General features: G+C 45.4%; 1 protein-coding gene and 1 long non-coding RNA gene across 3 annotated transcripts in view; one reads left to right on the top strand and one right to left on the bottom strand.

The window, feature by feature from the left end:
- Positions 1-25,614, top strand: part of rreb1a (ras responsive element binding protein 1a) — a 65,966-nt gene extending 40,352 nt beyond the window's left edge. For both annotated transcript variants that reach the window (XM_056363950.1, XM_056363951.1), the window contains 18 exons: positions 1,243-1,353; positions 1,444-1,696; positions 2,198-2,267; positions 3,649-3,738; positions 4,554-4,717; positions 10,435-10,576; positions 11,113-11,261; positions 13,728-13,917; positions 14,041-14,322; positions 14,483-14,942; positions 15,034-16,768; positions 16,862-17,055; positions 17,143-17,340; positions 17,469-17,630; positions 17,821-17,985; positions 18,242-18,369; positions 18,947-19,700; positions 19,880-25,614. In XM_056363950.1, the coding sequence (XP_056219925.1) occupies positions 1,243-1,353; positions 1,444-1,696; positions 2,198-2,267; positions 3,649-3,738; positions 4,554-4,717; positions 10,435-10,576; positions 11,113-11,261; positions 13,728-13,917; positions 14,041-14,322; positions 14,483-14,942; positions 15,034-16,768; positions 16,862-17,055; positions 17,143-17,340; positions 17,469-17,630; positions 17,821-17,985; positions 18,242-18,369; positions 18,947-19,700; positions 19,880-20,601 (5,969 nt within the window). In that variant the 3' untranslated portion in view covers positions 20,602-25,614. The remainder of the gene's footprint in view (positions 1-1,242; positions 1,354-1,443; positions 1,697-2,197; positions 2,268-3,648; positions 3,739-4,553; positions 4,718-10,434; positions 10,577-11,112; positions 11,262-13,727; positions 13,918-14,040; positions 14,323-14,482; positions 14,943-15,033; positions 16,769-16,861; positions 17,056-17,142; positions 17,341-17,468; positions 17,631-17,820; positions 17,986-18,241; positions 18,370-18,946; positions 19,701-19,879) is intronic.
- Positions 5,927-10,515, bottom strand: LOC130161035 (uncharacterized). Its single transcript, XR_008826090.1, has 4 exons — positions 10,401-10,515; positions 9,977-10,051; positions 7,975-8,046; positions 5,927-7,881 (listed from the first exon to the last, which is right to left on the bottom strand). It is a non-coding gene; the product is annotated as an uncharacterized LOC130161035 (long non-coding RNA).
- Positions 25,615-26,675: the final 1,061 nt, after the last annotated feature.

The raw sequence follows: 26,675 nt of genomic DNA, 5'->3' as shown, positions 1-26,675 counted from the left end.
CCCCACATTTGGTCCCCTCTGGTCCAGTGGGCGTCGAGCCAACGCTGCTCTTATAGATCAGAGGTCACGGCTGCCGTCCTCTGCTGTCTCACTTCACATCTTCATCTGTGTTTCTACTGTCGGAATAAATCAGAACCTGATAGGAAACATGTGGAGCAGCTGAGGATGCTGTAATGAAAGCGCTGTGGGCAGGAGCGCTGTGTTTATGATCCTTTTTAAATGTGCGGACAATGCAGAAATAATGTGAATTCGTGGCTTTGAGGAGCTTTAATGTGTAAACAAACTACATCCTGTCTCTTTTTTTTATTCTCATTTTGTTTCTGTTTGTTTGTTCTGCTCTTTCACACTTCTGCTCAGTCGTTATCAGGCTTTGTAAATTCACTCGTGTAGAGTCAAATAAGTTTTTAAAAATAATAAATTTCCTGATGTGAAACCAGATAGTGCAGTTGGGAAATTAACCCGGAGCTACCGGCCAACATTCAGAGCTCCTTTGTGATTCTAATTTAAGTTAACCTTCAACCTTCACACACCAGCCTCCACTGAAAAATCTGCCCGTTCAACGTGTCCTCAGTTGACTCACGAAGCACCTGGTAGACGATGAGTTAAGACCTCTCAAGATCCACCAGCAGCCGGTCACAGCAGCGCTTGGTGCAAGTTCCCCCCTTTTATATTTCTCCCCACTATCTCCTTTGACCCACATACAGTCTGTGAGGTAGTGAAAGGTGTTTAAATTGACCCTAAGCCCCCTGTGGTTCATCAGTTATTGATAGGAACGGATGATTGATTAAATGTTTCAACTCAGCTGAAGCCACGCATCGTTAAGGGTTGTGAGGGCGACGCTGGACGACAAGACGGATATAAACTTTAAATTGTCAGATTTTTCAATGGAGTTTGGTGTGACATATTTTATCCTAAGAAAACCTGAACAAATGGAGGAAAGATGGGCATCACCTTTATTTATTTATATATATATATATATATTATATATATATATATATATATATACGCAGGAAGAGAGATATAAGGCTCACTATTTGGCAACCAACAGCTCACTGTTGGCCTTTTTATCTAATGTGTTATAACAGCTTGTAATTGATGATAAATGAAACAAGCTAATTAATAAACAAGTCATAAATCATCCATAAATCCTTTTTGAGCGTAGTCTTATTTTGAAGTTGTTCCCGTCCTGCCTGGTTTTGTTTATATATTTTAAATTAATGTTATTTTCTTTCCACATTTTAGCAGTCATGGAAAACTCCACAGAGGAGCTGAAAGAAGGGGGAGGAGCCAACACTGAGATAACCGAGGAGGAGGCGGAGCTAACAGAGGAGAAAACGCACAATAACCTCAAAGGTACAAAACAAAACCTCATTAAAAATGTTATGTGTTTTAGCTGAAGAAAAAGTGTTTTTCTCTGATGTGTTAAAATCTTTTCTCCTCCAGGAGCAATCAACGGAGTGATGGAGGCGGCAGCGAGCGGAGGAGAGAAGCTTCAGAATGGAGACCGAGGAGGAGGAGGAGGAGGAGGAGGAGGAGGGATCATGGGAGCTGAAGGAGGAGGTGACCTGTCCTCCATCAACGCCATGATGTCAACAGTGATGTCGGCAGCAGGGACCATTAATGGAGCAGGAGATGGAGAAGGAGAAGGAGAGAGCGGAGTCACCTCCGCCAACTCCTCGGCCGGCCCCTCCCCAAGGTGAATACTGACCATTAGACTGAGCTTCACTCAGGTGTTTCTAGCTGTTTTACCTGTTTAATACAAACCTCAGATCCATGACATCACTGCCCTCCATTTTCTGAATAAAAGAAAATAAAAAAATATTAATTTACATGAGTTTTTATCCATTAGAGGAGCTTTTTGTTTTAGTTTAAACCAACTTTTCACATCGATAATCCGTCACTGTGAACGTGTAGTCACCTTCACTGTTTTATCAAACGCACTGGTGCGTTCAAAGACGCTCCGACAGCCGAGGCTTCGGTTATCTACTGAAAAACATTCATTCATTTTGTAATAATCTGTGTCAGAAAAAAAGTGGTAAAAAAACTAATAAAAACCCATTTGCATAAGTTTCAGGTTCATTATGATTTAATTCACTACATTTCAGTAATAAAACAAAAAAATTAATGTGACTAAATGTGTTTTAATGTGTTTACTTGTACTGAGTGACAGTTTTATTAATGTCTTCTCTGTTTAAAGCCCCTCCCCCAGCAAGTCGCTCACCGCAGCCATGAGAGCCCCACCCAGCCGCAACGCACGGCGAACCCAGGTACACAAAACAAACACACACTCTCTCACTCACACACACACACACACACACACACACACACACACACACATACACACACACACACACCCTTTTCATGCTGCGTTTACCCTCCGTCTTTATCTCTGAAAATCCCAGACACCAGCACCAGCTGTCAGTCAAACGCTGTGGGCGGGGCCATGTCTCTGAGTCTCTGTTTGAGCCGTAGGTGGCGCTGCTGCCCTCCAGTCGTCTCCTCCTGTCCTTGTCTCCTTGTCTCCTTGTCTGCTTGTTTCCTCGTCTCTTCAGCCACGTTTCAGCTGCTCCACTTCTTCTTCCTCTTCTGTTTATTCCAAACAAACCAGACACAGGAGACGCATCACTTCCTGTGTGGCGAGCTGTCTGTGTTCACAGCAAATGGAGAAGTTTGATGAGAAGCTGCAGATGAACGTGTGTGTGAGTGTGTTTGTGTGTGTGAGAACAGGTGAAACATTTACCTCTCTCTGATTGGTTCCTGACTGACAGTAGAAACCAGTAGAATCAGTTCACCAGCTCCATTTCTTTCACTTTCACTTTTTGGTCTTGTCTTGTTTCCTCTCCTCCTTTCCTCTCCCTGTTTCCTTACTTCTCCTCCTCCCTCCTCCCTCCTCTTCCTTTCTGTCCTTTTTCTTTCTCCTCTGCTTGTTTTTTTCCCTTGTTTCCTCCCCTCTTCTCTTTGTTTCCTCTCTTTGCCTCCTTTCCTCATTTCCTCTCCTTGCCTCATCTCCTTCTTTCCTCTCCTTTCCTTGTTTACACTTCTTGTTTCCTTTCATTGTTTCCTCTCCTCTCCCCTCTTGCCAGATCTTGTCCCTACTTGTCTCCTTTCCTTATCTCTTCTCCTTGTTTCCTCTCCTGCCCTGCTATCCTCGTTTTCCTCCTCTTCTTGTCTCCCATCATGCACTGCAGCATTCCTCACCGCGTCAGCACTTCCTTCAGCTGAAACAGGAAAAGGAAAGAGCTGCTTCCCCAGCTGTGTGTGTGTGTGCATGTGTGTGTGTGTGTGTGTGTGTGTGTGTGTGTGTGTGTGTGTTGTACTGTAAGTGTGTGGGCGCAGCAGGGCGGACTCTCAGGTCTTCAGTGACTCAGACGGTTCTTCAGAGATCAGCTGATATCTGTCACTCATCCATCAGTCTGTGATGAAACAGTGAATCAGCTGATCTTCACTGTTTTATTCACCTCAACGAATCAGACGGAAAGACTGAAGCTCAGAGGAATCAGATGTAGAAAAAGACCAGATTACAATTGAAGGCATCACGTTCACACTCAGAATCTGCACTGGTTTTTATGTTGACGTGTGTGTGTGTGTGTGTGTGTGTGTGTGTGTGTGTGTGTGTGTGTTGTGTGTGTGTGTGTGTGTTTTTTCCAGGACACCAAAGAGGAAAGCGGAGCTTTGATCTGTCCACTGTGTGACAAGAGCTGTCAAACACAACACCAGCTCACCATGCACATCAGACAGGTGAACACACACACACACACACACACACACACACACACACACACACACACACACTTCACCGTCACTCTGCTTCACTTTGTGTCCGTGTTTCTTTTTTCTGAATAAATAAAGGTTAAAAATATTTCTGCTGCTGAAGACTGGATATAAGTTTAATTATTTATTTATTTGTTTTGTTTTTGTGTAATTCAAACAAAAGAAAAAAAACAGTAACAATAATAATAATTATAATAAAAACAATGAAACACCGTACACAAAGAAAGAAAGAAAGAAAAAATAAATAAATAAAAAAGCAGAGTAAACATTGGTATCATCCATATTTTCCTGTTCATTTTAAAAATGAATCAGCTGTTTCATTAGCTGCTCATTTCTCTCTTCCACTGGTTGATATTTTTTGAATTAGTTTTTTCGCTGCTGCCTTTAGATTCCTGAATTTCAGAACAGACACTTTAATTATTTTGAGGAATTTAAAATGTTTCTGTCAAACGCTGTCGCAGGAATCTCTCGCCCAGAGGTCCGACGCTTCGATTCTGTTTCCAAAAAACTGTTTCATCCTCTTTTTAAAAGTAGAAAATCCTGTTAAAGTAACTGCAGAATCACGTCGCTTTTATTTCTTTACACAGAAAAGAAGGAAAAAGTCACGTTTGAGTTCAGTTGCAAACACAAACATCTGTTTAACTCAACAACATACGGAATAAAGTTTACAAAGATCTGTGTGATCAAAGAGGAAGTGACCGACACGATCGGTCAGCTGATCGATCCTGTAGCTCAGACACTGTATCTGCTGAGGGTTGACGCGTTCGCCTTCGTCCCCGCAGCACAACGCCGACACCGGAGCGTCCGACCACTCCTGCAGCATCTGTGGGAAGTGCCTGAGCTCGGCGTCGTCGCTGGACAGACACATGCTGGTCCACAGCGGGGAGAGACCCTACAAGTGCAGCATCTGTGGACAGACCTTCACCACCAACGGCAACATGCACAGGTACACGCTAAACACACGCTAACACGCTAATACACGCTGTCCTTTTACATGTCATCCAATCAGAAGTGAGCGTGATTCTCAGCTTCTTTTAACAGCAAAAGAAAAATTGTTTCCTCTCCTTGTTTCCTCTCCTTGTCTCCTCTCCTTGCCTCCTCTCCTCTTCATCTCTCCTTTTCTCCTCTCCTTGTTTCCTCTCTCCTCCTTGTCTCTCCTTGTTTCCTCTCCTTGCCTCCTCTCCTCTCACACAAATCATTTATCATGACACATATTCCAAGTGAAAACAAACTTTTCTTGTTGCTGTCAAAGTGTTTTTAATCATGATGTTTATATGAGGATTTAAATTCAGGTGAAAATCGACCCAAAACATCCACTGCAGAGGTTAAACACAGAATAACTAAATACTCCTCCATATTAGTGTGTCCCTACTGAACTCACACACACATGCACGCACACACATGCACGCACACACACACACACACACACACACACACACCCCATATAACCTCGGGCAGAGGAAGTTAGTGTTTAACTCGCTCCCCAGTCAACCATGATGGGAGCACAAAACCCAGACTGAGTGTGTGTGAGTGTGATGGTGGGGTGGGGGTGGGGGTGGGGGTGGGGGTTACACAGGAAGTGGGAAGACAACTTTAAACCATCCACCCCCCATTTCACACACAGACACACAAAACAACGCCCAGTCATTTATCAGTAAAGTCCAGCCTCCACCATCAAATCCAACGGTCCCTGCAGTGTGTGTGTGTGTGTGTGTGTGTGTGTGTGTGTGTTGTCAGTTATAAACCTGCATATTAATTAAAGTCTGACCTTCATTGACCTCTGCTGGTTGTTGGTGATCTCACAGACCAACATCGACCAATCAGAGAAGAGATCTGACAGAAACAATCGATGTTGATTTATCATCAAACAAAACTCATGTTTTTTTCATATTAAAAGCTTAACTGTAAAGGGAAGGCTGCAAGACTTTTAATGTGAAAACTCAGGAGGGAGTTTAGAAATAAAAGTCCGTTCCAGTTAAATAACAAGCTGATGGAGAATTTACATGAAATCAGAAAGTTTCTGAGCTGGGAAGTTTGAAGAAGTTTCTGTATTGACCAGTAAAAACAGAGTCGCAGTTTATATTCAGCTGCTCTATCGACTTCTCCTCCGTCCTGTGAAGAATAAAAACCATCAGACTGTAATCCACGAGTCCGCATCAGGTGGTTTTTGTCAGTTTTATAAGTTAATTCAGTTTTAATACAGATTAATGTGAAGACATTTGCTCTGTAGTGACCCGTGATGATGATGATGTGAGCAGTTGCAGATGGATAGAAACCAGTCAGTCAGTCAGTGAGTGAGTGAGCTGCAGTGCGAGTGTTGATGATGTGCAGCCTGTTCATGTTCTGCGGCTGAGGCGGTCTCGGTCACGGCGCTGGTATGAGGAGGTGTGGGCAGGAAGGAATGACTGTAGGCTGAGGGACGGACACACACATCTGCTCCGTGTCGCTGCAGTTTTCTCAATCATTTTTTCCTCTGTCTGTTTGTTTGTGTTTGTGCTCAGAGTGTTTTGGTGTTTGGCAGCGAGACATTTGGTGAATAGTTAGTTACTAGGAACCGAATGGAAAACTGTGTTTGTCCTCGACATCACGCTGTAAAAATAACAACAATGGAAGACTGACAGTGGCTGTAACTGATGTTTTTTATTATAAAAGAGACAAATGTAGAAAAATAGATCAGATGCAGCCAGATAAAGATGCCTGAAGGCTAGAATGACTACGACCCATGAACGCCTCATCACCTTTAGTTGGATGAGAAAAAGGTTAAAAGGAGAGCGAGGTGTCGACAGCAGCTGTTTCTCTGCCGCTGCATCCCTTCACGTTGGAACCTCCTGCTCTCGCCTCGTCCTGCCGCAGCTTGAACCCGACGGTCCGGTTTGGCGAGTCTCCGCAGTAGCGTGACTCTCCCTCTGAAAGACAAACTGAGCTCACACTGAGGGAATAACACGGCCTCCCGCCGCCTGCCGACAATCTGGATGCTGATTTCCATCAACACACCCTGGAAACTGGTTGCGTCATTTTCTCAGAAATCCTACAAGTATTATAAAACAGAAAGAAAAGAGACGTGTAGAGGAGGAGGGACGAGACCCTGCACCTCGTCGCCTCTGTTATACTCTGCTCATTTACAATGCAAACTGCAGGAGAGGGTGGAAGTAAAACAGGAAAGTCGAACTCGAGCTCCAGTTTTTTTTTCCTGCCTCTCTCTGCGAGGCCGCGTTTTACATGCTGCTGTAGGAAAATAAAGAGGAGGCCTGTTCGGATGGAGAGTGGAAAAGAAGAGCAGAGGGAGGGAGGGAGGGAGGGAGGGAGGAGGAATCCATTTTGCAGCAGAGCATCCTTTGAAATGTGAAACGCGAGATTTTCCTACTCGACCGTCTTCAAACAGGCAGAGAGAGAGAGAGAAGGAGGGGGGGGGACAAAAAGAAAGAGAAGATGAGGGTGAGACGTAGGCGATGGATGGAAAGAGGGAAGGAACAGATGTGATGATGAATTCTCATCCTTGTTTGGCAAAAATGTGAAATGTTTTGTTTCCAGTAAAAAGAGACAAATTTAGAAAAATGGAGAATAAGGAAAAAAAGAAAAAACCCTGAAGGCTCAAAACTTCTGATTCAGCAGGAGAGAAAGTGGAAATGTGTTTCCTACAAAGGGGGAATCCATTTTGTAGCCGAGCATCCTTGAAATGTGAAACTAGTTCTTCGAGTTTTCTGTGTGAGTGCCTGAAGGCGTCGCACGAGCTTCACCGAGGACAGATGCTTTTTCCATCCAGACGTTAGAGAAGCTGAAGCGGCGATGAGTTCAAGGGTCGCTGGTTTACTGGAGGAAAAATGAGCTTTGTTTTAATTTGGTTAAACAAAAATTAATTACACAAATTAAATGTTTAGTTCAGTAAAAAAAACTTTTCTATCTTTTTTTTTTTCTTTTTTTTTAAACTTAATTTTCTTTCTGTCCCTCTTCTCTCTGTCGGCCCGCTGTCGGCCCGCTGTCGGCTCCCGGTCTGCCCTCTCTTCCTGGGTGAGAGGCCTGGTTGCCATGGCGAGGCATCCTATTAGCCTATTATGGGCGGTCAGCGGTGTGCTGAGCTGCGATTGGCTCTGTGGCTGCTGCATGTTTGATCTGAGCAGAGAGGAAGAGGAGAAGAGAGGATTTGGTCTCTGTCAGAGGAAGAACTGAAGAACTTCTCTGAGGCAGAAACAGTGAACAACGTACTTTTCTTCATCTCCTCCTCCTCCTCCTCCTCCTCCTAACTTCCTCTGAGTCAATAAGAAGCTGATTTCCCTCCTGAGGATAGAAACAAAGTGTTTTAGTTTGACTCACAGATCCATGTGTTATCTGTCTCCTGGACGACTCGACAGCGCCCCGTGTGGCGATGCAGAGGAACTGCACCGTGTGACATGACGACACTGAGTTACTGCTAAAAAACTGTTTCAGTCATCTTCCCACAGACAGAGTGACTCACTCATTTCTACAGCAGGAAACAGTCATCAGTCCACAACATTAACCTCTGTGATAAAAATTTAAAATGTTAACTACGACTCCCAAGATGCAATTCTGCAAGAAACATCCCGTGTCACTCCCTCCAGGAAATAGACCACACCATTGACACAACAGACTAAACAAGTAAATAAACAACCCTCGCTGCACACGACCACGAGGGACCAAAAACTTTCTTTCAACTTCATGTGTTTTTCAGAAGTAAAATGTTACAACTTAAAGTGTCCCCGTGCAGCACAGGCGCAAACTTGGTTCCTAGGTCCTGCATAGAGCCAATACAAATAAAAGGAAATATAACATATAATCATATATCATCAATTGGCCATATACAAACAATAAATACTACACACACACATAATCCAACAGTTTATGATATGACAGAATTAAGAGGAGATTCGTTAACGACAGGAAGTAAATGTAAACCAGTGATTTTAGTCGCTGTCACGATGTTTCCTGTTTCCTGTGTTTAAATTTCCAAACCAACCAATCACAGAGGAGGAACCGAGTGAAACGACCTCAACATTAAAGATATTTAACTGTTTTAACTGAACCATCTTTAATGAAGTCACAGTGAACAGATGCTGTTACCGTGGAAACAAAGATAAACCTGATGAACTGCTGCGTTTTGTTTTCAATTTACCGTGTGTGTGTGTGTGTGTGTCACTGCACATATATACGTGTGTGTGTGTGTGTATATATAAATATATATGTGTGTGTATATATATATATATATATAATATATATATGTGTGTGTATATATATATATGTGTGTGTGTATATATATATATATATATATACACATACATGTGTGTGTATATATATATACACATACATGTGTGTATATATATATATATATATATATTCAGTAGGATTGTGTGGCTGCTGACTCAGCGTGTGTTCTGCTCTCTGATTGGTCAGTTCCAGGGTCACAGTAAACTTTGGGCCGAGGAGACTTTGCTCTCTGATTGGCTGCGCCCCTCCACTCACCTGATTGGTTAATAAACAACTTCCTGTCAGCTGGTGTCAGATCTGCTGACTCCGTCACTCTGTCAGGACCTCTTATGGGCGTCCAGCCCGCTGCCTGTCGCCTCCTATTAATAGCAGCTCCTCTCCTCTTTCTTATGGTTACCCCACTTTCCTTACCTCCTTTCTCTCCTCCTCTCCTCTTGCTTCTTCTTTTCTTCCCTCACTTCCTTCTCCTCCTCCTTTCCTTTCCTTCCTTCTTATTTCCTCTCCTCCCTTCCTCTCCTTTATCTCATCTCCTTGTCTCGTGTTCCCTCCTCTCCGTCTCTTCTCCTTGACTTCTTTCCTCCCTTGTTTCCTCTCCTCCTCATCTCCTCGTTTCTTCTCCTCTTTGAACTTTTGTAAACCGACACCTTGCTGCCGCCAAATGCTAGCTTGATGACCTTTACACACACACACACACACACACACACACACACACACACTAAAATAGTGAAACACATGTAAACAGTCTGTACACTTTCTCACGCCTCTAGTAACACTTAAACTAAAATACACAAACACTCGTTCGTCACGTTTACAAGTATCTCACACACACATACACACTCTCACACACACACACACACACACACACACACTCACACACACACTCACACACACTCGCACACATACACACACACTCACACACACACACACACACACACACACACAGTATCACATACACGTGTCTTGAAATCAAGTGACACCATCTGACCTTTGAGACGACGACACTCTTCCTCCTCTTCCTCCTCTTCTTCCTCTGTTTCTGTTCAGCAACAAGATGAATGAGCTGCATCATAAACAACAGAGAGTTTGTTTCTCTGGAGTTATTTGAGGAGACGTGTTTCTAATCTGAGATCTATTAAATCAAGGTTTTAATTTGCATTCACTAATGAAACTGTGGGAATGATTTAAAGTTTGTAAGTTTTAAAGCAGAAACATTCAGTTTAAATCTTAACGACTGAAGACACTGTGAGAAAGATATGAATGAAACAAACCACAGGGAGTTTAAACACTCATTTAAATTTTTGCTGAATTAAAATCTTAATTAAATAGAATCCTCCATCTTGAGCAGATGAAGATTGGATCTGGCTTGTTGTAAATGTTTTTACCTGTTTAACGAACAGAGTGAAACGAACCTGTCGGCTTCATGTCTCTCTTCCTCTTCCTCAGACATATGAAGATCCACGAGAAGGACCCGGCCAGCGGCCTGCTTCCCGTCAGCCCCCCCTCCCCCACCAAACGCCGCCGTCCGTCCGTCAAGAGGAGGCAGGGACCGGAGGAGGAGACCGGAGAGGAGCCGCCCAGCAAGAAGGTAGAAAAGCCCCGTCCGGCCGGGATTAACATCACAGAGGTGGGGGGTGGAGGGGGGGTAAAGTGTTCCCTGTGGTCTCTGGTAATTTAACTCATTGTTCCAGACGACGGGGTTTTAAACACATGATGTGATCCGTCACAGACACGGACCAAAAGAGAGAGACGACAAACCTTCCCTCAGTGAGAAAAGATGATTCAGCAACTTTTAATTCGGGACAATTTGTCAAAATATAAATAAATATAAACTAAAAGTCAGAATCTACCAGCAGCAGACTGTTTAACGAGCTGTTCTGTCATTTCATTGGTTGTGAAATGGGTCGACATGTTGGTGTTGACATGTTTCCGTCACATCAACAAAAACAATTTTCAACTTTTCACAAAAGTCAAATTTCCCGCTGAGCTGATGAAAGGAAACAAAAACAATCCAAGGACGTCACGAGGAGCAGCTTCACAGTTTTCACATACAGAGACGACAGTGATGACATCACAGCCGTCTGTGGCGTAAACATTGATGTCGTGGTGTCGGTGTGTGTGCAGGTGGTGGAGGACGCGGCGGCGGAGGAGTCGGCGGCGGTGGTCCGCGGGTCAGAGGAGGAGCTGCTGCCCTGTCCCATCTGCTTCAAGACCTGCAGCTCCAGACTGGAGCTGGACGCACACATGGACACACACCCCGACACCGCACTGAGGTACACACACACACACACACACACACACACACACACACTCTTTTAGTCGTTAATAAAATTAAAAAGTTTTTAAAGAAAGTGAATGAACCAGGTTTATAGATTCATCAAAGAGATGAGGCTCGGCTTAAAGAGGATGGATGGATGATGGATGATGACGAGACAGAGGAGGAGGCTAACAAGTCACCAATGGGCGAGAGAGGCAGCGACAGAGAGAGAGAGAGAGAGAGAGAGAGAGGGAGGGAGAGGACAACCTAATAAGTCACAGAGAAGAGGAGGAGGTTTTAGGACGCGCTCGGCCGGGCCCCGTTGCCTTGACGACACCCTCCCACCCCTCCTAAAAGGGGGGGAAAAAAAACAATCTGTCTGTCGCCATGGCAACAAAACTCCTAACGACCCCCCCCTCCGCCTCAACACCACAAACAGAGTTCAAAGTTGGTTTATCATGTTGTTTTTTATTAATGAAGGAAAAGAAAGAAAGAAAGAAAGAAATGAAAGATGGAAAACAAATAAAAGATAAAAAAAAAAGACATGAATTAGGAAGAAAAAGGAAGAGAGGGGATGGAAAGACAAAAACGAAGGAAAGAAAGAAAGTTCGGTAGTAAGGAGAGAGTGACCACGAGGAAGGGAAGAAGGAAGGAAAAAGAAGGAAACAGAAAACATTAAAGGTTTCCTTCCTTTTAAGTAAAGAAGAAAAAGAAAGGAGGAAGGAAAGAAGGAAAGAAAGAAAGAGAGTGCAGCAGGCGGCGCTGAGCTCGTTATAGAGGCAGCAGGAATATTTAGCTGTAAATCCTCACTAATCAGCCTGTAAGAGGATCTGAACTGTAGGGAGGAGAGGATGGAGGGATGGAGAGAGAGAGAGAGAGAGAGAGAGGTAATTTAACCGAGCAACAGGAGGATGGAGAGATGGAAGAGACACGTTAGTTACCAACATTTTCTTCTTCACATCATGAAGTGAGTTTGTTTCGGTCTCAGACTTTCAGACGCACAAAACAATTTGAAGAAGAAGAACCAAGTATTTATAACTGATAGATCAATCAATAATGACAATAACCGCCCTGATTAAAACATTTCTGACATTTAGCAACAGCACATGATGAATTCCCTTTGCTTAGATCTCACGTGATGATTTGATGTTGCTGAACTGAAGATCTCAGCGTTTTATAAATAAAAAAAAATAAACGAGAAATAAACATGATAAAAACCCAACAGCACAGACTAAACACACTCAGCTTCATCTCAACAACGCTGGTGAAGTTCATCAGTCCACAATCCAAACAGATGACACGACACTTATTCTGCTTTAATAATAATTCATAAGAAATAAATATTCGTAAACAATTAGATGAAACATCAGGAAGTTATGTCGAGAGTGTAAATGTTGAAGACGCATTTCCTGCTTCTCTGAAAGACAAATCTGAGCTTGAGCTTCCTGTACGGCGTCCCCCTCCTCCCCGTCCCCACACTTCCTGTCCGCCTCGACTGTCACTGACCAATGAAATGATGTAATGACCAGAAAATAAAAAAAGTTAATCTGATCGACTGATTGTAGCAGCTGTAGAATAAAGATGGAGGAGGAGGAGGAGGAGGAGGAGGAGGAGGAGGAGGAGAGTTCAACAAGTGCTGGTCCACATATGGTCCGCAGTGTGTGGATGTCCCCTCTCCTGCCCCCCCCCCCCCACCACCACCACCACCCTACCCCACCAAAAATCCTCTGACAACTTGTCTGAGGGGATTACAGACAGCTTAAACACACACACACACACACACACACACACACACACACACACACTTCGACAGGATGTGATAAGAGTGTGTGTGACTGTGGCAGACATTGAGCAGCTGTCCTCTCAGCGCTTAACAAGAGCAGGTTATCACACACACACACACACACACACACACACTTCTATACATGTGATGAGGACCCCTGTATAGAAGCAGAGTGTGTATAAACTAAAGACCAGAAACATGTTCAGAGTAACGGATCAGGTTTGAAGGTTTGAAGAACACGTCACTTGAACCTGATTCTGAACCTGAACCGGGTCTGGACTCTCTCAGCTTCTGTCAAGATCGACTTTCCAAAGACCGTCCAACACGTCAACGTCTACATCTCAAACTGATCCTGGTGAAAGTAAATGTAGAGCAGAGGAACACACACACATGAACACACAGAGAGAAATGTCACCACCTTGTGGCCTGACTGAGGAACTGCAGCCGGGCTTCTTCCTGCACTGATCAATCTGAGGATTATTTTTCTCAATGAATCAATGGAGGAAGAAGAAGAAGAAGATAGACAGTAGTTTATATCCTGATGAAATCATAAATATCAGAACAGGATCTTGAAGATCTTGAGTTTTCATAAGAAAATATTCCGTGAAGTTTTCGTCTCTTCGCTGCGTCGTCCTCTGATCTTCTCCTCAGAGTATCGCAGTGTAAATCTAACCCTGTTCCCTGGTTGTGTGTTCGTAGGTGTGATTTCTGCTGCCTTTCTTTCCGAACTCACCGCGGGTTGTTGCGTCACAACGCGGCAGTTCATAAGCTCCTCCCTCAAGACCCCAGCGGCCGCCCCTTCATCCAAAACAACCCCTCCATCCCCACGGGCTTCAACGACCTGGCCTTCATCGACTTCTCCTGCAAGAAGTTTGCTCACATTGCACAGGTATCCACGCGGTGAACCGCCGGTCACACATGACAAAATCCTTTAAATAGAAATCATGTTCGTGTTTATACTGTTGGTTTTTTGGCGTCAGTGTTTAACCAGCTTTGTTTTTTGCTCGTCCAGGTTTGGTGCGAGACGAATCTTCGCCGCTGCATCAGTAAGTTCCACCGGTTCGTCTGTGACACTTGTGACAAGGCGTTCCCCCTTCGCTCGGCCCTCGAGCTCCATAAAACCACCTCCCACCCGGACAAGCCCGCCGACACGGAGGAAAATGCAGAGGAGGCCGAAGAAGATGAAGCTGCAGAAAATGGTGCCGATAAGGACGGTCAAGACGTAGAGAAAGAAGCTCTGCCATCGGAGCAGGCCAGCTTCTTGGAAGCGCTCGGGCTTCAGCACATTTCCACAGTAAGCTTCAGAAATAAAACCACAGTTTGTCAAAACAGGGTTTTTAAATCCTGAAATTTATTTGGCAGTTAAATGTTTTCTTTCATGTTCAGCACAGAGTTTTTAGATGGAAGCTAAAGGATCACCTGAAGTTTTCTAATAACTCCTGTTTGTGTCTCAGGTGAAGTCTGGTCCGACAGACGACGAGATCCACCAGGCTCATCTGGACAGCATCAAGGTGATCCACGTGGAGCCGCCGTGCTCCAGCCTCCCCCAGGAGCCGGCCTCCGCCTACCTGTCCGGAGGTCTGGGGCTGACCCTGGGTCTGGGTATGGGCGGTCTGACGGCCCTCAGCATCCCGCTGCTGGAGGCCTCCGCCTTGCAGGGCCTCTCCCAGAAAGACGCCCTCAGCCTGCTGTCCCTGCAGCCCTTCCCGACCGGCTTCCTGCTGCAGCCCGACGGGGGCGCCACGGCGGCCAGCGCGGCGTCTTCAGGCGCCAAACCCAGTGAGGCGGGCGGAGCCGGGATCATGGAACTGGCCGACATCCAGCAAATTCTCAAAGTGGCGACCGCAGCGCCAAATCAGATGGGACTGACCCTCCCGCCTCTCGCCAAAGCTCCTGGATTCACTGGAGGTCAAGGTGGGTGTGGCCTGAGCTGGAGGTCGTTATGTTCGTTAATCAGTCAATCAGTCGATCAATAACTTGAAGGTTTTCGACTCGTTTCTTCCAGGTCAAGTCCAGGCTCAGAAAGCGATGCCTCCATTGAAGCCCAAACCTCCAATCACCCCTCGCTCCAGCCTCACAGCGACGACTCCGCCCCCCCTCCAGAGTTCCCAGCAGGCCTCACTGGGCTGCATCAGCCCCAGCCTGCCACCCCCCACCCCCACCCTCTTCAAAACCCCTTCCTCATCCTCCTCTTCCTCCTCGTCAGCTGGGAACGGAGGGCAGATGGATGCAGAGTGCATGGGTGACGCTCACACGCCGCTGTCTGATTCGCCTCCAGCTGCCACCACGGCTGTACACGAGGAGGCGGGGCTTAGCGGGAGGAAGCCAGGAACCAAAGGGGGGAACAACGCCGGCTCGGCTAGAGGCTCGTTCCCGTGTCGCTTCTGCGACCAGGTGTTTGCTTTCTCCGGCGTGCTGCAGGCTCACATGCGCTTCCACCTCGGCATCCTTCCTCATCAGTGCAACATCTGCGACTACGTAGCTCCGGACAAGGCGACGCTGATCCGACACCTGCGCACTCACAGTGGCGAGCGGCCGTACGTCTGCCGGGTCTGTCATTATCCCTTCACTGTCAAGGCCAACTGCGAGCGCCACCTCAGGAAGAAGCACGCCAAGACCTCGAGGAAGGACATCGAGAAAAACATAAAGTACGTCACCTCCACCACTACAGCGAACATCGCAGCGGCCATCACCGCTGCAACCACCAACCCCACCCAGGACACGGAGACGGGCTGCGCCGGAGCTGAGACGACGTGCCGGTTCTGCGGCGAGGACCTGAAGACGTACCGGGCGCTGCAGATCCACCTGCGCACGCACAACGGCTGCCAGAGGAAACCGTTTGAGTGTCGGCGATGCGGCGCTGCCTTCCTGGCCAAACGCAACTGCATCCACCACCTGCTGAAGCAGCACCCTGAGGTGCAGGAGAGGGAGATCGAGGATCATATCGCCACGCTCCAGCCGGCGGCCGTGCCGGTCGCCACCGTGGCCTCCGCACGAGCTGCTACGGTGAATCCGATGGTGCTGAACGGGATCAGTCAGCCTCCGCTGCAGGCGGTGAAGGTGGAGGAGCTGCCCAGCGTGGTTTATCCTGCAGAACTGGACCAGCCGCTGGACTTCTCCGCTAAAGGTCGTGGAACCGGCAGCCAGGCGGCGTCTCCTGGTGTCAAACTGGAGAGCGTCTCCCCCAGCTTTGACTGCTCCACCCTGGACCAGCCCATCGACCTGTCCATCCCCAGCAAGAGGCAGCGGAGAGACGGCGCCAACGGAGAGAGCAGGGAGATCAAGACGGAGCAGAGCGGCAGCAGCATCGTGGAGCAGCAGAACGCCATGGCTCTGTCCAAGGACGAGAAGCCGGGGAGCTCCCTGCCTTCTCTACACCCCCACCCCCACCTCGGCTGCTACCAGCTCCCCCCTGGATCCACCCTCCCCCCTGCCTCCCTCCCCAACCTCAACAACTCTGCTCGAGCGCAGCGCCTCAAACCGCTGCTGCCCAAACCGGCCTCCACCGCCTCCTCCTCGCCCTCCACCTCCCTGAAGGAGCTCCCTCCTCTGGCCTCCATCGCTCAGATCATCCACTCCGTGTCCGGAGCTCCAGACCTGCTGAAGAGAGAGGCCCCCTCGCTGGAGGGAAAGCCCCAGGCCGTCGCTGCGTCCTCTCAGGCCGATCCAGCCGCTGACGCCCCGGGACCCTCCGCTGGTCCGGAGACGCCGAGCGACGACACGTCTGAGGGAACGTCCAGGTTTGTGAGCTTCGATAAAAATCACAAAAATAACTTTGTTTTCATCGTGTCTTCATGCTTGTTAATTTAAAGAAACTCCTTCCCCTCCTTCAGAAAACGGTCCAGGAAGAAGACGGCTGCTCTGGCAGTGAAGGAGAAGACGACTGTTGTGAGCAGCGGCGGTGGCGGCATCGATCTGGAGTCCAGCGGCGAGTTCGCCAGCGTGGAGAAGATGCTCGCCACCACCGACGCCAACAAGTTCAGCACCTACCTGCAGACCGGAGCTGCAGACCTGGGGGGAAAGAGAGGTAGGAGGGGGGAGGGCTTGAATGATGGATGGATGAGTGATATTAAAGTTGGGGGTGGATGATAAACTGAGGCTTAATTCATCACAGATGGAGACAGAGCAGGAGGAGGGGAGGAGAAGGAGGGAGGGGTGAAGGAGGAGGCGAAGCCTGTGGCGGCGGCGGTGCCTCCGCCCAAAGGGAAGAAGAACGCCTACTCCAACTCTGTCCAGAAGATGACCTGCCCCTTCTGCCCCCGAGTGTTCCCCTGGGCCAGCTCCCTGCAGAGACACATGCTGACACACACCGGTAACACACACACACACACACACACACACACACACACACACACACACACACACACACACACACAAGACCTTACCTCTGAACCTCAGGCGTTTTCTCCTCAACCTGATCCTCCATCTTTCTCTCTCCAGGTCAGAAGCCGTTCCCCTGTCCGAGGTGCGACGCCTTCTTCTCCACCAAATCCAACTGTGAGCGCCACCTGCTGAGGAAACACGGCGTGACCCACAGGACGCTGCGACGCAACGGCGCCCTCATGAAGAAAGACGGAGACGAAGGTTCACACGAGAGCGCAGGTCAGAAAATACCAGGGTGTTATATTTCAAACAGTCCAGTGGTTTTGATGTTATTATCTTTATATATTATAATCTATATATATTTTCTAGTTTGTTTCATCTGAATCATTTTTGGCTGAAGAGATAAAACTGTAAACCTACAGTATATTGGTCATTGTATTGATCATATTGATTGTGTTTTGTCCCACAGAGAGTCAGTCGGAGACGGAGCAGGTTGCATCAGAAGCACAAGACCTCAGCAGCATCAGCACCTCCACAGACTCAGGCTCCGCCGCCACAGCGGGGAGCCCCGCCCCCTCCGATGGACAGGGGGCGGTGTCGGCGAAAACAAGCCCCACCCCCAAAACAAGCCAAGGTTAGTCACAGGAAACAAATTGAAACTGAGACTTAAATCAACAAAATGTGTTTTATTTGTTAATTTTGTTATAATTTGTGTTTGTAACATTTTATCTATTTATTTTATTTGCTGGATCCTTTTTTTTTAAGTTGGTGGTTTTCAAGGTTTTGTATAAATAAAGTTTTTAACGTCATGATCATCATGATCTGATGTTGTTGTTGGTATTGTTGCCCAGTCGGCTGTCGACACTGACAGATGTCGGTTTGTGCCGCAGGTTGCAGTCCGTCTGAGAGCGGCGCAGAGCAGTCCGAGTCAGACGCCACGGACCAGCCGGAGCAGCAGGGGGCGCCAGAGACCGCCGCAGCACCGGGGAAACAGCCCCCACTGACCAACAGCACCAAGGTACAACAACACAACATCCAACACGCAGACCCAAACATGGATTAATCCGCCACTGGAAATAGTCCCCAACAAAATGCTCTTTATCTTCCTGTTTGTCTGATGGAAAACTGCAGCGAGCAGCTAGAGACAGGAAGTCAGACAGTTCTGAAAGCTGGTTTTAATTCAGTCATCACACATTAAAAGGTAAAATAGAAACTATATAAACAGAAGAGAAAGTCGATGGTCTGACTGATGGGAGGGAATTTGATTTAGCTCTGAACATTATTTGCATAATTTTATAATAATTAATAAATCATTAAATTTCGTAGCATGAGAATTTAGAAACAATGGATTCAGTGATCAAACAGTGAAGAGTTTGTGATGAAATTATTGATTTTATTGATAAAGATCATTTCATTTTCTTTTCCTACCGCAGACCAGATTTTTACAACTGAAGAATTACATGACTAAAAGACAATAATTAGATTTAAAGAAACACGTTTTCTCAGTAACCATGACCAGAGAGTGTTGAGACATTTGAACCAACCTTTACCGATCGATCATCGGTTCCAGTATTGATCTGTGGTGTCTCTTCCAGGTGGAGAGCGCAGACGACGACGACTGCCACAGCAACAAAAGTCTGGACCTGAACTTCGGCAAAAAGCTCATCGACTTCAAGCTCTCCACGTCGTCAGGCTCCGCTCAGGAAGAACAAACCTCCCAGCCCGCCTCCTCTTCATCTCCCCCCTCATCATCCTCTACCTCTGCTCCCCAAGTCGCCACAGAGAGCCCAGAGAAGGAGGAGAAGGAGAAAAGTGCTGCGACCTCCTCCTCCTCTTCCTCCTCCTCCTCCTCCTCCTGCTCCGGCAGCCCGGCGGTGAAGCAGCAGCCCGAGTACAAACACGTCTGTCGGGTTTGTAAGAAGAGTTTCCGTTACGCCACCACCCTCGCTCGTCACGAGAGGGCGCACCTCTCTGAGGAGACGCCAGCTCCGGCACCAGAGGAGGAGACGCCGCCTCCGCCGGTGAAAGAGGAGGCGCCGGAGAGCGACGCCACCAAACCGACCGAGGAGGAGAAAGAGGAGGAGCAGAAGAAGGAAACGGAGATGGAGGCGGAGGACGGAGGGCTGAAGGGAGGAGAGAGCGAGGTGGGGGAGAGCGGGGAGTCGGAGGAGGAGGAGAAGGAGAAGGAGGAGAGGAGCGACGAGGAGGCGGAGGCGTCAGAACCAAAGAGTCTGGAGGGAGGAGAGACGTCAGGAGGACGAGTCGACAAGAGGAAGAAGATCTGTAACGTCTGCGGGAAAAGATTCTGGTCCCTGCAGGACCTGACCCGACACATGAGGTCACACACAGGTACTGCACACACTTTTTTAATTTTTAATAATTTTTTTATTTGTTTTATTTTTAAATTTTTACTATTTTAAATATTTATTTGTAAACTGTTTTTATATTTTCCAGTTTATTTATTCTGTCATAATTCTCTAATCAATAAAGTGATGTGTGAGTACTCACCTGCTCCTCCCTGTGTCCAGGTGAGCGACCCTACCAGTGTCAGACCTGCGAGCGGACTTTCACTCTGAAGCACAGTCTGGTCCGTCACCAAAGGATCCACCTGAAACCCCGCGGAGCCGACGGATCCTCCGCCGCCAACGACGACGCCAGCGAGGACGGAGACTCCTGCACCCCGACCCCGACGTCCACCTGCCCGCCCTCGGAGAACGAGAGCGAGTGCGGGAGCGCCGCCGCCGGGGCCAAGGAGCTGGAGGAGGACGACGTAAAAGAGGAGGGAGAGGGTCAGCAGGAGGTCGACGACGGAGCAGAATCAGCCACGATGGAGGATGAGGATGAGGAGGAGGAGGCGGAGGAGGAGGAGGAGAAACCAGCAGAGTCTGGAGCAGATCCAGAACCGCCAACCGCCGCCGCTGCTTCTGAAGAGGCGGACGCAGAGGAAACATCAGAACTTCCTGCGACGCAACAACCCTCCACCACCACGACTCCCAGCCAACAAGCTACTGACACAAAGACAACTACTAGCGACGACTCCTCAGCCAGCAACTTGAAATCCACCCCCGACTCAAACACCTCCAAAGACCCCTCCCCCTCCTCCCCCTCCTCCTCCAGCCCTCCACCAGGGGAGGCCTCAGCGGCCGCCCCGGCTGAGGGCTTCATCCAGGGGCTGCTGGAGATCCACGCCAAGCCCTCTCTGGAGCACATCCTGCCCAACGGAGAGCCTCCTCTGGTGGGGGTGGACTGAGAGGAGCCTCCCTCGGCTGCCTGAACCAACGTCACCACAGTGCCATACGACGGAAAGACGCTACACCATTGATGATGATGATGATGATGATGATGATGCAAAAACTCGCCCGGAAAACTTTTTGATAGAAAGACGAACACCTCGTTTTCTTGAAGTGCCTTACTACTAGTCCTACTTCTATGATGTTTTTTGCTATATCTTTATCTGCATTATTACGGAGGATGGATCTAATTTTTATAGCTTTTTATGATGATAATGATTTGCATTACTATTTTTTTGTGCGGGGAATCTATATTTCAGCAATAAAAAGAATAAAGTTACGATTTATTATTGTTCTAGATTCTGTTTGAGAATTTATGATCAACTTAGGAGACGCAGAGAGACAGACACAGACTGAGACGGACTGTCGGCGTCTGCGTTTATTCTTCTGTATTTAAATCACAGCTGGGCTACAGCCTCACATCAGACTGAACAATCCAATTTTAAGATTTGAACCAGCTTTGGATTTGAGAATGAACTAGTCGGGGTGGGGAACTTGACTTTTTCTTTTTGGCCCGTCAGCCACAGCAGCGTTTCAAAATTAAAAAATCACCAACCAGAAAATTGAAAGTGGAGGTGACGGCTGCTTCAGCCCGGGTTCACTCACCAGCAGACGGCCGCTGGTCGCCTCCCGCTGCGTCGCTGAGGAAGCTTTTTGTAACTGGAAACCCAGAAAGGCCAACGCCTCGTCGTCTTTTCTGGCTCGCTTCCGCACCGATCCCCATCTCTCGACTGGCTCTGAGAAAAACAACACACAAAAACATTCACGAACTTGACAAAGTCGCACCAGATTTCTGTGTGAAAACTCTTGAAAGGGCAGAAAATAGTGTTGATCAGTTTGTGTTCTCCATGTTTTTTTGTTTTTGATTTTTTTTTTTTTTAAACCCATCACACTATTGATCCCTTCATCCCTCAAAGCCACCCTGTGAGTTGGTTTGTGTGTTAATAATTTCTCATTCATAATCATTCTCATTTGATTCCATGTGTGTACAGAGAGTTGAACATTGGCATGTGATGCTAGAGTATTTTCTGTTTTTCTGCGTGTGTGCGATTATCAGTGATATTTAGGTGTAGGGCGGGGAATTCTTTTGTTTTGTGGATTTTTTTATAACTGAACAAATCAAAATTTTTTGTTGTGTATGTGTGCGAAAGTGTGTGACTCCCACCTGTCTCTCATCGTCGCCCCCTAGTGTTCATTTAGGGTTTATTACAGGGCCTCTGGTGTGCTAATGTTTATGGCCGCTAACACCTGACCCAGGTTCAGTTTACCTCAACCTCTGCTTTTTAACTGCAACCCTTAAAACAACAGACGAGCAGCACTGTAGGCAACCCTTTAAATCCTATGTCTTCCTAAACAGGCTAGCAGGGCTAATTCTTTGCTAGCCTGGTTTCCACTGTGGGCCAAATCAGAGCTAACCAGGGCTAACATATGGCTTCAAACAGCTAGCCAGGGCTAACATGTCTAAGTCGGAACTGGCTTGGCTTGCACAATGGCCCAAACAGAGCTAACAAGGCTAACTCGGTATCAACAATGGTATAAATTATAAATAGCATGGGCTAAAGCATTGCTAGCATGGTTTACAGAAGTAACCCTAATACACACAAGAAAAACAGCTTAACCTTCACCACGGCTTTTAAAAGGGCTAACACTAGCTAGCTGTAGTTATTAGCCAGGGTTGACTAAATGGACATCAGCCACAGGGTCAAACACATGCTAACTAGGGTTAACTCTCCAGATCAGACAAGTTAACCAAGCTGCTAAGGCCTTAAATGGGTTACATTCTCGGGTACAGTTAGCTAGCCTTTGTTAGCTCTTATTGTTAGCCTTAGCTTTGTACAGTGGGTCCTTAGATATCAACTACAGAGTAAAAGCACATGCTAGTTAGGGCTAAATAACCAGAGCAGAGAAGATAGCCAAGCTAACACTGGCTTGGCTTGTTTAAATTAGTTTGGTATGGCCAGTTAGCTGTAGCTTGCGCTAATCTTTATCCTGAATTTTGTGCAGTGGGCCCTTAGTTACCAATCACAGGCTCATAACACATGCTAGTTTGGGCTAAATGACTAGTGCAGGCAAGTTAACTAAGCTAACGTTGTGTTAATAGCAGCTAATGCAGGCCTAGCTAGTCTCCTTCCAGTATTATCACAGTATATCGACTCGGCCATGGACAACTTTAGCACTGTGTGTCCCCCTTTAGCCCCGTCTTCTCCTACGTCAAATCAGTCACATCTTAGTATTAATGTATTTGGCATTAGTGACAATCACTTTTAATTTTCAAATGAAAACAGATGAAATTATAAATGAAAGCCCTCAGTTGTATCTCAATATGATTTCCAGAAGGAGGTAGATGCTAGGGTGAAAGGGATGGATGGATGGATGGATGGATGAATGGAAGGACAGACGGATGGATGGATAGGTTGGGGTGGGTGTGAGTGCAACACTATTTTGTGTTCCTGAACTGTATTACCCTGCTGCACACACAAACAAACACAAGTAAAAGGGCTGAATCCTCCCCCTGCTTCAACCTAACCGGACATATCACAACAGAAACAGGCGGTGAATTTGGATCACCTACTGATCCTGATGTCACGACCAGAGGGACGGGTAGTGTGTATGTGTATTTTCTTTGTCGTGTGAAGATGAATATAGCTAATTTTTCTTCTTGTACATTTTCATCTGTTTATTTTTATATCATGCAACCTCATAAGCAAAACGAATCGAACCTCAGCGGCTCATAACGAAACTGTAAGGCAACGACGGTCGGTCATTAAGTCGGTCAGAAAGAAACAGAAAAATATTGAACAACCACAACTGGACTGACTGACTGACTGGACGCTGCTGTGAACTGGCACTAACAACTTCCAAAACTACTACTACTATTACTACTTCTACTACTAGTACTACTACAGTGGAATATCGTGACACAATCAAGAGGGAAAGAGAGTGAGAGTTTCCTTTAGTTGGTCCGTTCATGGTCGAACTTGAAGTCCCTGTCCAACCCCAGATGTTGTTTTGAACACCAGTTGAATTTGACATTTCCTTGAAAGCAGTTTATTCACGTTGAAATATCAGTTTCTCTAGTGCAGAGTGGCTTTAACATGTTGCTTCTGCTCTCCAGTTCAGTCTAAATGGTCACCTTCCATCAAAAATTAAAACCTACAAATCAGAATACAGTTTAAGTTACAAAGGAACCGGAAATTAAACATATAGTTATTATTTCTGTATCGGGTTTCATGTTTGGAGTAGACTGGATCCAATAGTACAGGGCCGAGAAAGTTTGATTTTGGTCTGAATCAAAATCAATCTTTTGATTTTTCAACAGCAATGTCAGAAATTCACATTTCATTTTCACTTACATTAATTTACTCGGATCCGCAGTCGCAACAGAACTATTGAGTTGAAGTTATTTGAATTTAAAATTATTTTGTAGAAAAGTTTGGTCTTAACACTCAACAATGGAAAGTTAGCAACATGTAATAATTAGAAACCTGTGCTAAAGCTGGTGAAAGCAGGCTACTACTGAACTGGTTATCTGCTGTGACTTACACAGTCACAATTACGATCACAATTCAATTTGTTCCTTAAATACTTTATAATTTTGGCTGTTGTCATGTCGGTGAAGAAACTCTCTCTTTCTGTCTCTCAACTGTTTTACGTTTTGTTCGTGCTCTCTGTACACCCCTCTCCCTCGGGAATATGCGTTCATGTACGTCTGACTGTGAGTATGTATGTGCGTGCACGGCCATATGAATACTGGACTTCCATTCGAATGCACGTGGACTGTTTTTAAATGTATTTATTTGGAGCCCAGGTGTGTGTTTGTGTGTGTGTGTGTGCGTGTGGGTGCGAGTTTAGTTTCTACAATGACTTGAGAAGAAAGCCATGTATTAAAAATATCACATTTATGCTGCAGAACTGTTTTGAGGAACTGATGGTTTGTGTCGTGGACTAACCGGCTTGCCGTAGGGCGCAGCAGGCCGTGGTGCGTACCGGACTTAGCAATATGAAATCCCTCTGAATCCAAAAAGCTTTATGTAGATCTCCTGTATATGAGTTGAGAACAGACTGTCTGGGTCTATTGGTTCTGTTGTTTATTTTTAGTTTGGCTGAGATATGATTTTTGTTGTGCTTATTTTTATTTTTTTCTCTATGACATATAAATGCGTATAAAACTGTGAAATCCATTGTGTTCAGTTAAAGGGTGAGTTTTAGGCTAGTTTTTTTTTTTTTTTTTTTGCATGTCAATCTAATTTGTTCAATTATGGATGATTTCTCCTTTCTCCATCTCTTTTCGCGCTACACACACACATACACACACACACATATAAATATATATATATATATAAATATAAAAATATATATAATCTCGCTCTCAGGGTCTTTCACAAATCCATTATCCGAAATACTTCATGTTCTTATTTCCTGAGTTGCAATTTTCCAAGTCCTGATTATTTTGTCTTTTTTTAAAATAATGATTCAGAACTGTCAATCACTACATTTAGCACTTGACTGTGAACTCATCATCACCTAACAGAAAAGATGTCATTTAATTTTGGTGTTTTTCTAGCCAGAATATTGTGTGACATTGTTGTTCTGTTCTCCCCTCTCACTCGGACATTTGGTTTAAGCCTTTTCTGTTTTTTGGTTGAACCCTCATGTTGAACTTTCTGTCCTGGTCAGAGGTCAAAGGGAACGTCAGAGAGGAGATTTAAGCACATCCCTCCACTAACACAAACACACACATACATGCTGGACCTCAATCAGAAAGCATTAACACACAATCATCTGGAAAACTTTTAATTTTCTGTGATTGTGTTTCCATCGTTCCTTCCATCCCCTTGTCTGTCCTCTCCTTCCCCCCACGTGAGTAAAACATGACAGTGTTTCACAAAGTCAAAAGATGTAAACCTGTTCTGTATTCAACCCAATAAGAAAAAGCAATAAAGATTATATTAAGGAAAGGTGTGTGAATCAAACCCTGTGGATGTTTTTGTCTTTCTTTACTTACGTTAACTAACAATACTGTTGCCAATCACTTCATTTTATGCCTTACTATGCTGTGACGTTTTTCACTTTTATGCCCTAATATACTCTTTTTTTGACTTTTTTTTCCATACTTTACTATGACTTTTTAATGATTTTTTTTGCCTTAATATACTATCACTTTTTTTTTTTTAATTTTTAAGCCTTACTATACTATGTCGTTTTTATCCAGTACTATACTATGACTATTTTTTAAACTTTTTTGGCTTACAATACTATCACTTTTTTTTAAACATTTTAAAGCGTTACTATACTATGACTTTTTTATGACTTTTTACGCATTACTATACTATCTCTTTTTTATGACTTTTGTTGCCTTACTATACTATGACTTTTTTTGCCATACTATACTATGACTTTTTCATCACTTTTTATGCCTTACTATACTATGACTTTTTTATGACTTTTTACGCATTACTATACTATCTCTTTTTTATGACTTTTGTTGCCTTACTATACTATGACTTTTTTTGCCATACTATACTATGACTTTTTCATCACTTTTTATGCCTTACTATACTATGACTTTTTTCTGACTTTTTGCCTTACTATACTATGACTTTTTTTTGCCATACTATACTAGGACTTTTTCAGACTTTTTTTGCCTTACTATATTGTGACTTTTTTTTCTACTTTTTTTGCCTTACTATACTATGACTTTTTCATCACTTTTTATGCCGTACTATACTATGACTTTTTTCTGACTTTTTATGCCTAACCATACTATGACTTTTTTCTTACTTCTTTTGCCTTACTATACTATGACTTTTTTTTTTAACTTTTTCGCCTTACTGTACTATGACTTTTTTTGCCTTACTATACTATGACTTTTTTTGCCTTACTATACTTTGACTTTTTATGCCTTACTATACTGTAACTTTTTTTTTTACTTCTTTTCCCTTACTATACTATGACTTTTTTTTCTACTTCTTTTGCTTTACTATACTATGACTTTTTCTGACTTTTTATGCCTTACTATACTATGGCTTTTTTC

Source organism: Seriola aureovittata, chromosome 20 (assembly GCF_021018895.1).
Source record: "Seriola aureovittata isolate HTS-2021-v1 ecotype China chromosome 20, ASM2101889v1, whole genome shotgun sequence".
Lineage (NCBI taxonomy): Eukaryota > Metazoa > Chordata > Actinopteri > Carangiformes > Carangidae > Seriola > Seriola aureovittata.
Note: the sequence above shows the minus strand (reverse complement) of the source record. Positions and strands in the feature narration are given on the sequence as shown.